The sequence below is a fragment of the Azolla caroliniana genome, unplaced genomic scaffold (genome assembly GCF_043228905.1).
Source record: "Azolla caroliniana isolate FFs.n. ecotype wild unplaced genomic scaffold, voAzoCaro1.0.p SCAF_17, whole genome shotgun sequence".
Taxonomy (NCBI): domain Eukaryota; kingdom Viridiplantae; phylum Streptophyta; class Polypodiopsida; order Salviniales; family Salviniaceae; genus Azolla; species Azolla caroliniana.
The window spans coordinates 6944404-6954871 of NW_028230452.1; the positions used below are offsets into that span (position 1 = coordinate 6944404).

The following is a 10468-nucleotide window of genomic DNA, read 5'->3' on the forward strand; positions in this document are numbered from 1 at the left end:
TGTCTTGGGTTCGATTACCAATTTTTTCCTCTCTTTCTCATTAGTGTTATGTCATAGAAATTTTTTATATTAATGTTATACTAGTTTTTTTTTCTTGTTATTATTAGAAATTAATTCAACGCAATGGTTAGTTGCCATGTTATTATTGCCTATGTCATGGGTTCAATTCTTAATTTTTCTCACATCCTCTCTTTCATGTCATGGCCAAAATTTTATGTTAGTGTCATGTTCCTTTTTTTTTTTCTTTTTTTTCTTTCTTTGTTATTAGAAATTAGCTCACCCTAGTGGTAAGTTGTTATGCTACTACTGCCCCTATGTCATGTTTTCTTCATATTCTCAAATATATGTTTTATGAGTTTTTTAACGTTTGATTAGAATTTATAATGATATATTTTGATTCAATCTCTATAGTTCATACTCATTTTTTTGTAAAGTTCTAAAGTGAGGATGATAGAGATGTCTTGATTCTTAAGAAGCATCCCAAAAGTATGCATGTGATACAATGCAAATATTGCAACCATACTTATGTTGGTGGTTCACAATGGATTAGAGTCCACTTATTGGGATTGAGAATGAATCAATATATAATATAGACCATAGTCAATCCAATCCAACTTTGAGATGATTTACCATACACGTTTGATTGAATCATTTTCGAATGAGAATGCACGTATGGTTCACTCTATGTGTGTGTGTATATATATATATATATGTATGTATATAATAGAGGAATTCATGGAGATGGAAAAGATCTGATTGCGTAAAGAAGATAAACCTCTGTTTTAAACAACAGGGAGCAAGGAGATGGCCTTTCAGCAGAACAGGGGAGATGGAACTAATCACCCCGCCAGTAAGTCAGTTCTCACAATTCTCTTCTCGTATTCGTTAGCTTGTTCATCAGCCTTTGGGTTAGCTCTTTAGTGTGTATGCATCATGTTCTGTGGAAATCCATTTTTGTCTCAATTCAAAATGAGAGCGTTTTCTTTTCTTTTCATAACTCATTGAGAAATTTCCTCCTGTTAAATTTTTTTTAGGTTTGAATGTTTCTTCTGTCGGCTTTGTCATAAGAGAGAGAAAGCCAACATATGTTTTTATCTTTCTAATTTTTCATCAAGTGAATTTCAATATGTAAGTTTTTTTTTTCTTAATATGAGGTTTTGATCCCAAACTTGGATTGAGAGTATCCACATTGAGGGGGATCCTCAACATTTCAGGTGATCCTCCGCATTTTGATTAATCCTCATTATTTAGATTATTCTTCAATATTTAGAGAGACCTTCTACATTTAGAGTGATCCTCCATAATTAACTTTCCATAATCATCCTACTACCCATCTTGAATATGGAAGGATAAAATACATGGTATGCTGCATCATAGATATCTCCAACATGTATCCACCTGAACTATCATTGATAGTCGAAAGTTTATCTATGTGTGACAGTATTTTCTTCATTTTCAGTTCACACCTATTATGGTGTATTATTATGTGTATAAATAATTGATAAAACCAAAATCATGGTGCTTAACACCACTTAAATATCGGTAACTAGATCTGCTTATTGATTCTAATGCGGACAGAAATATTTATGCATTACAAAAAGGTTGGAACTTAACATCATCAAAGCACTGCCCATATACAGATACACTGCTCTTACTCCTCTAAATCCTCAATTTCTGAGTTGTAGACATGAATTTACTGAAGCAGAATAAGCTAATCTGAGCTGGTATTGTCAAACAAAGGCAGACACATTATTCTTATGGTCAATTAATGCATGGTTTCAATGAGATGGTTTATTCCTGGTAAGCCTTTTAGATCGTGGATCGTGGCTGAAAAGCTGTCAGGACACATTGAACACAAAACTCTTAGATTATGGAACCAGATCTGAATTTTCATTATGTCTGAAACACCCTTATTCAAGAGCAGCATTGGAAAAGAGAAAAATGGGTGAATTGGGCATGCATTTCTCAATAACATGTGTGATTTCTCGGTTGGGAAAGGGGGGTCAGCCAAGGTCACCTGGGGAAATAAAGAAAACGTAGGAGTACTTTGGAGTTTTCCATCTTTAATCAAAATCTCCATATGCAGAACCACTGCTTGGATCAGTGGCAGTTGTTGGTGCAGGTATCAGGTATTTGATTTTTGTTCAATATTTCATCAAAGCTATCGTGTGAAAATAATTTCTTGATATTTTTAGCGTATGGAAAAATTTGCTATATTTTTTATTAATTACCCAAGCACAGTGGTCTGGCTGCAGCATATCGGTTGAAGAAAGAAGGGGTAGCTGTCACATTATTTGAGGCAGAATGTTCGAGTGGAGGGAAAATCAAGAGTTTTTGTGATGATGGATTCATATGGGAGAATGGACCTAACACAATGGTAAGGAAGTTTATTTAGGAAAATAACCCACAGGAAGTTATACTCTTTGTTTACTTCTCTCACCATTGTTTTCTGTAACTACAGATAGAGAGTGGTCCTGAAGTCAGCAATGTGATTGATGGATTAGAACTTCGAGAAAAGCAACAATATGTATGACAGCTGTACATTCACATAATGAATTCCTTAGCTTCCAAGAAGTTTATGATCTTTCTCCTACATGGTTTGCCATACCATGATTTCATCTTCAAAGATTACAGAGTCAAAAGAGCTGACGTTACAGTGATTCAGGGGCAAATGATTTTTGCCATTTTTATTGCTCATAATGGTGATTGTGGGATATATCTTGGAGGAGAAACTTTTAGACAAGAAGAAGTTTTACAAGGAACTCTTTAATTATTCATATGGATAAAGACTCTTAAGATGTCTCAATCACAATTGTTGGAAGGGAATATGAATCTTGTTTCACTGAATGGAGAATTATAAATCCATATCACCCTTGCTTCTTCTTCTTTTTCTAATTTTTCAAAAAGGGTCTTAGAAGCAAAGAAAACTTTGACACTCTTAATCTTAGGTTTTGACATATATAATTGCATAGGAAATCAAAAAAATTGAAGCCTCAATTTGTTACATTTTTTGTTAGATTTAATTTTAACACAAAATTTATGAATTTATTCTTTTTGTTTTGTTTTTATTACAGCCAGTTCTACAACGCAGACGGTATATTCTCCGAAATGGTGCACCTGAGTTGGTATGATTATACTATATTCCTATGACCCCTCTAAAACTTTAGTTTCATTTCATTTTTGTAATTATATAGTGTCAAGAATTATGAATGTTTGAGAAATAATTCTGCGATTTATGTGCAACATTCTTACTTATGTTGGTTCCCACAGATTCCATCGAATCCACTGGAATTATTTGGGAGCAAATTGCTTTCAGCTCAAGCCAAGGTATTTTATTTCATCATTCGTGGAAATTAATTATTTGTGCATATCTGTGTGTATATATATTTGTTCTCGTCTGCATTTTTGTTTGGGACATGTTTTTAAAAAATAATCTATAATCCATAACGATTTATTTCTCTATGGTCAGTTCTGCATTGTATTTGAACCTTTCCTATGGAAGCGCAAGAAATCTACCAGCAATAAGGTGGAAGAAACAGAAAGCGATGAAAGGTTTTTGTGTCCACTTACTCAAATTTTGGTTGTATAGTTCTATATTTTTATACTGCTTATCTAAAAATTCCTATATAACTCATAAAGTAATTGGTATCCCTAAAAATATTGTGATCATAAACTCATTTCAATTGCAGTGTTGGTGATTTCTTTCAGAGACATGTTGGACGTGAGGTAATGGCAACAAATTCCCTTTTATAGTTTTAATGTTTGTGAATGTAATTCTTTTCCCACTAGAAATTGTCTTAAATGGTCAATGATAAGATTATCTAGTGAAGCTAAAACGAAGGTAAAAGAATTAGAGGGAACTACTAATTTGAGTGGAAACGTTCATGTTGTTACAAGAATGGAGCTGAGATATATAGGTAAAGTTTAACATCCAGATGGCTCCAGCATTTTGGCCATTGTGATATTGACAATCAATGGGTTATATGGATGATGAAGCAATTATAATATTCTTGAACAATGTTTTATGATCTCTATTGAGATCCCCTTGATGGGAGATTCAATATGGTAATCAAATATCTTTGTGTATTTGGGTTGCAATTAATTATTTTGAGACTTAGATTTTTTCCACCTTTATTAGAACTGATTAAGTAAAGAACAAACTATCTGTGTTATTGTTGTCTATTATAGTTATTTTTGTGGTGTTTATCACTTATTTAAAAATATTATCTTCTCACAATATAATGACTGAAAGCCAGGACCCAACAAGACGACATTACTGAGCTCATTTGCTCCTTTTTGTAGTCTCAAATTGATACTCATATTATGGTTCCTGCATCATGTGAATTTGGGTGTTGAGTTGTTGATGCGGTTGATTGCTATGTTGTTAAGAAATTGCCAGATTGAGGAATTGGAAAAAATTATTCAATTGGGTTGTAAATTAGGCGAATTGAATGCAATTGTGGAACAAGTCATTAAATTGAATAATGAAATTGGTTAAATACATTGAAAGAATTAGAATATTTTAAATTTGATCTGGACAAGCTACATAATATGGTCCGTACAAATCACTGTGTTTCATTAATTATTACACCAACGAGATGCAATATTACTTTCTAAAAATATGAGAAGGAATTTATATATTTTCTCCTTATGAGTATTAAGATGATCCCTTCTCCCATATTTTCTATCAACAATTGATTTAAAGAGCAATACATTTGTAATCAATCCATTGCCCTCCTATTTGTCCGGGAAAAAACAAAGATAGAGTAGTTGCAGTTTTACCTTAGAAAGGTAAAAGGAGAAAAAGGAACGTATTTGTTGTGAACAGATCTGATCAAAAGTGGGCAGAATAGGAAAGAACCTAACAAATAGAAAGAGGCCTATCTTGTACTGTTTTTTTTAGTGGATAGAAATCATAATATTAGCTTCTTCTTCCATGTTAATGTTATGCAGGTGGTTGACTATATTCTTGATCCATTTGTAGCTGGATCTTCTGGTGCGGATCCTGATTCATTGTCTGTAAGTTGTTTGATGAAAGAGGATCCTCTAAATTGCCATATCTCCATTGTTCTGATTTATTTTATTGCTGGTTATCTTGACAGGTACGACATGCATTCCCTGATGTTTGGAATCTCGAGAAAAGGTAAGATTAAACTTTTTGCTCGTCACATATCGCATTGCTTCTATGTGTTAGATACTGTTAATTTTGCATGTTTACTGATGATTTCTCTTGGAGTTTCCTAGAAATATCTATTATAAATCCTAAGAAAGACATCACACACGAAATTGTTTGGAATGTTTTGAGAAGGCAGAAAAATCAATCCGTAACTGAAATTGTTGATATAAGTGCTTGTTTTTAGAACTGCTCTACTTATGTGGCAACTTCTTTTGTAGAGTTTCACACAAATGAAAGGAGAATTTTCAACTTTCCAGCTATGCATACAACATTGGTAGATATTTTTGTATGAATGATTTGATTACGTTATTATAAATAGTCTTTGATTCCTCACTCATGATTTCTCGTGAATGTCAGCATTTACATGTAGATGGCTATATTAATAACCAGTACATAAACATTTGTATCTAACAAAATGTGATCAACTTTTATGTGGAGGTTGTAATGGTTATACTTTTTAAATTGAACTTTGAAAATTAGCAAGTATTTGAAAAAAATTTCAGTTCATGATATATTTGATGATAGTCTGCCCTTGGAAGTGATTAATGCACCGATGAACGCTTTCTTGATATCTTTGATAGATATGGTTCTTTGATTGTTGGAGCAATCAAATCAGCATTAGCCAAGAAGAAATCCAAGGGAATGGAGAGTGGCACGAAAAAATTGACTAATCCAAAGAAGGGTTCATTTTCTTTCATAGGTGGAATGCAGGTAGCTTGTCGTTTATTGAATTGTTCTATTATGTGAATGAATTCTGCAAGTTTTGAACATAAAGTCTCAAGTGTCTGGAGCTGCACGTAATGTCTGCTTTGGTTCTCTGCACTTGCAATTGTGTTTGTACATAGTATGGGTACGATTGGTCATACAGAGTAAAGACACCTATCTATTCTTACAAATATCAACCCATTATTTGTATCCTTCAATGATGCTTTCTTTTCAGATAATTTCTAGTCATGATGAAGTAATGAAACATGTCTGCATAGGCTGTATATGAACCATCATCTATGTGGGTTTTTGCTTCTATTTGACATTATGTGGGATATATAAGTTCAATCCTCTGTCTCTTGTATACATTCATGAATGTGAATGTGTTGCATACTTATGTTTATGATTGTTTATTCTACTGATGGATGTTGTCAATGCAGACTTTTACAGATGCCATAGCAGGATATATTGGAAAAGACAACATCAAATATAATGCACCTGTGTTGTCATTAGCATGCAATCAACAAGGAAACCCGCTTCGTGATAGCTGGAAAGTATCGTTTTCAGATGCTTCAAGTGAAGACGAAAAGAAAACTGAACTTAACTTTGATGCAGTTATCATGACTGTGAGTCTCTATCTTCCATCTTTGATCAACAGAGATGTAAGATTTTCCTTGCTGTAGAAACATGTTTGTGTTGGACCAGCCCATTATATGTACTTAGATTGACAAAAAATTCCAGTTACATTGAGCTTCAATTTAACTCACTTTAATGCAAATGTCTTCGAATTATAGGCTTTAGTAAGTAGATTGTAGGTAATTCACTGATTTTCTGTCACTTCTGTAGTTCCCCACAATGAAAAAATGTGCACTGCGTTAGCCTCCTTTTGGGTCTCATAGGTCATTTTGGTCACTTAGAGATTATACATATATATAAATATACATGCACAAATACACACACACATACACACACACACATATATACATGTATGTATTTCTCTCTCTCATAGGCAGAAGTTGAAACCTTAGGAAGATTTTCTGATACCTTAGGAAGTCAAGCTAATTTAGATACGTTTATTTTGGTTTGTTGTACTCAAAGATGTGACAACATTTTAATATGTAATCTCTTGTTCCATCTGATAGGGCAAATCTGCCTCTTCATATACAAAAAAGGTAAAACGTTTAATGAGAAGCAACCTAGCACCGAACTGACCTCACTTTGGGCTTGGCATGATTATGCACAGATCCTTTACCATATTTCCTTCTCCACCCATATGGCTCACACTCACGTGGATCCACCTTTTTTACTCTACGAAAGGTGAGAAATGTGATTGATACATTAGGATTTGGAAAGGCCCAAGATCATGATAGATTGATGGATGAGCTTTATGACACACCCCACTTATTGCACATATCTTTAATAGAGCTATGTGTAAAGGCTGTGGACAGAATATAACATTGTACCAATATTTAAGAGCAGGCCTAGTTTAATCCTAGAGTTAGTATTGAGTGAATGTGCAGAGAGAAATGGATGTCATTCAGCTAGACAGCCAGGTCCCACTAAGGGGCTCACAATTTTGGGTCATGAATTAACCCTTTGAGTCCTTATTGAGGACGGAAGTGTCCCACTATGAGACACTTTTTACACACATCGGAGGATGAATTTATCATCAGGCCATCTTATATGGACATACATCTATCCTATAGGTGCCTAGTGTGATAGGGCAGCTGTGAACTTCATCACTATCAGTTAGAGATTGAGGTAGGAAGATATGCACGACTACCTCTAGAAAGAATTTCCCAATTGGGTCATCAGGGAGTGGATTGTCTCTTTAGGCAAGGCTTTGGCCCACTATGCAAGGTAATGGAATATGAAGACCAACGGTGCTTGGGGCTTTTCTTGCTAGAACTCAAGAGACGCAGGGAGAATTTGTTTAAGGAAAACAGTACAGCCACACAAGCTTATCAACAAAGAATAATCACAACTTTCTTTGACCCCATCACTCATACTCATGCTACAAGTCAATCAAGGGCTACACAAATGGGCTCCTAACCAGGAATAGCAAAGGGGTTACAAAAGATCAGGAAATAGCAATTTGCCATGTACGTAGGCATGGACCACAACATCACCACCCTTGTCATCTACAAATAAAGGCCATTATCTCCTCCTGCCTTCATTGGTCCTTCCCTCACTTCAGAGACCTCTCTATTTTGGATCAACCTATGCTAGAGAACTTTCGAAGACAAAAATTATAATATATCTGACTTGAGAATCTTACACGTACTGATAACAAGATTCTTTAGTCACCTTTTAACTTATTTATGTTTTTTAACTCAGAAACATCTATTTTGGTTTTTTCTCAAAGACGAGACAACACTTAAGATGTGATCTCTTGTTTGGTCTTATAGGCCATTAGTAATATATCTGTCTTTCTTTCTTTCCTTCCTTCCTTCTCCAAGTTTCTGAAGGATACTGAAGTATATATCTATCTATATTTATATATTTATTCTGAGTTCCAGGCTCCTTTAAGTGATTTTGGGAACATGCAAATTTGCAAAGACGGGAAACCATACTCATTACAGTTTGTGCCTAAGGTGAGATTTACTTGTGCATATAATAACACAAATTTGTGAAGGTTTTTTTAAAGAAACATTGTTTAGATCAATTCAACTTGTATGCTCAACATCAGGTTATCTATCAACCTCTGTCTGTACTGGTGATGGCTTTTAAAAAGGAAGAAGTGAAACATGCATTAGATGGGTTTGGAATTCTGATACCATCGAAAGAACAAGCTAATGGTTTTCAGACCCTAGGTGATTGATTCTCATCAAGGTTTTTCTCCAATTGATTTCCTTGAAAAACGTGGTATCCTTTACAGAAAAAATAACTGAATTATTTGAAAATTTCTAGGCACAATCTTTTCATCTTCTATGTTCCCAGATCGAGCGCCATCAGATACTTTACTTCTCACCACCTTTATTGGAGGTAGCAGAAACAAGACACTTGCATCCAAACCAGGGTAAAGGAGACAGATTTACATTATATCTAGATACTCTTGAATGGTCAGCTGAATTCCATCCTTTATCTCTTTTAGCACTGAGTTAAAGGAAGCAGCTCTGGGGGATCTACGTCGAATAATGGGTATTTTGGGCCCACCGGTGTTCTTCAAGTACGAAAATGCGTTTTCTTAAGAAGAGATTTTGATCATGTCTTTGGGATTTTTTTTTTCCTTGTATGTTGATGGTTCTTTGTTTCCTTGAATGTGACCATGGTTCCCATGTAAACTCAGGCATATATTTTGGAGAAATGCATTTCCTCAATATGGACAAGGTTATGATGGTGTTCTTAATGCATTACAAAAGCTGGAGAGAGATCTTCCTGGGTTCTATTATGCTGGTATTAATATTTCTAGTTTCAATAAGTTTATGATTCTTAAAGCATGTGAAGTTAACTCTATTCCAAACGTTAATTGTAAAACTTTCTGCATTGTATATTGCAATGTGTGTAACCACCCACTCACATGGGTAACTTCTAAAATGGAAACTAAGGAAAAAAAGTATGTAATAAGATTAGTTGTTGCTTAAAAAACAATTTCAACCCTGTATCTTTCTCTTACAGGGAATCATAAAGGAGGGCTGGCGGTAGGAAAAGCCTTGGCATCAGGTTACAACATTGCTGCTGAAGTTGTGGAATATCTGCAAACATCTGGTGGCCAGAAGTTATATACAATGGCATTAACAGATGTATAATCATAGGAATAGATCATAATCATTTGTTCTTTTACTTAAAACATGACAAATCATTAATCAAGTCATTTCGAAACAAAGGCAAGTTACAAGAAAGGAACTTGTTCAAACATCTTGTTTTGCATATGTAATAATGTTCAATTATGTTAGCTTGCAACTACTGGTAAGTAGTTATATGGCAACTTGAGGCTCAAGTGGTTTAATGAAAACTAGTTAGGCTTCTATGAAGAAGCGTGAAGTTTGAAACATAGATAATATAGACAAGGAAAACGTGTATCGCAGTAAAATCAAGTGTCAATACTTAGAATAGATGACCGTTATTATATATTATTATAGTTTTTTAGATTTGCATGATTTTTATTCCCCAAAACTTATAATGCACACATGATAATAAGCATTGCACTCAATCAGACCCTTTTCGTTTTTGTCTCTTTCCCCATCTATTCTATTCTCTTTCATTCTCCTTTCTTTTTTCTCTTTCATTCCATCCTTTCTCTCATTTTTCCCAATAAGATAATCCCTTCTTCCTTCATTTCTCTTTTTTGGTTTTCAAGTCTCGGCCCCATTTTTCTATGCCTCACATTTAGGGATATACAAAAGTTTAGCAAATGGAGCCCAAGCTTTTTTTCCCTCATGTACGTGTAACTACTAAAACTTATTGTCTTATCAGTATTTATGATGATTCATAGAAACAAGATATGAAGCTTGCTGTCAAGTTCCCATTGTTATAAAGATCTTAGTGTCAATAAGAAGAAATAATAAAGCAAGGCATAAAAGCACGATCCAATAGTGATGAGTGCTACAATGAAGACCTCAAGGACAAGTGTTGAAAATGACATCT

The 10468-nt window shown here is 34.3% G+C and overlaps 1 protein-coding gene across 3 annotated transcripts; it reads left to right on the plus strand.

Moving 5' to 3' along the window:
- Positions 1 to 714: 714 nt before the first annotated feature.
- On the plus strand, positions 715 to 9936 carry HEMG2 (Flavin containing amine oxidoreductase family). 3 transcript variants are annotated; one of them, XM_087333216.1, is made up of 18 exons: positions 715 to 850; positions 2087 to 2129; positions 2242 to 2377; positions 2462 to 2527; positions 3075 to 3125; positions 3271 to 3327; positions 3470 to 3552; positions 3690 to 3726; positions 4954 to 5019; positions 5103 to 5143; positions 5758 to 5887; positions 6322 to 6507; positions 8401 to 8475; positions 8571 to 8694; positions 8792 to 8900; positions 8976 to 9050; positions 9171 to 9277; positions 9500 to 9936. In XM_087333216.1, exons 1-18 carry the CDS (start codon positions 805 to 807, stop codon positions 9628 to 9630), a joined length of 1563 nt encoding a protein of 520 aa, XP_087189342.1. In that variant the 5' UTR covers positions 715 to 804; the 3' UTR covers positions 9631 to 9936. The 3 variants fall into 3 exon arrangements, with proteins under 3 accessions (XP_087189342.1, XP_087189343.1, XP_087189344.1); XM_087333217.1 differs by having other exon boundaries at positions 2256 to 2377; XM_087333218.1 differs by lacking the exon at positions 715 to 850 and adding an exon at positions 1075 to 1214.
- Positions 9937 to 10468: the final 532 nt, after the last annotated feature.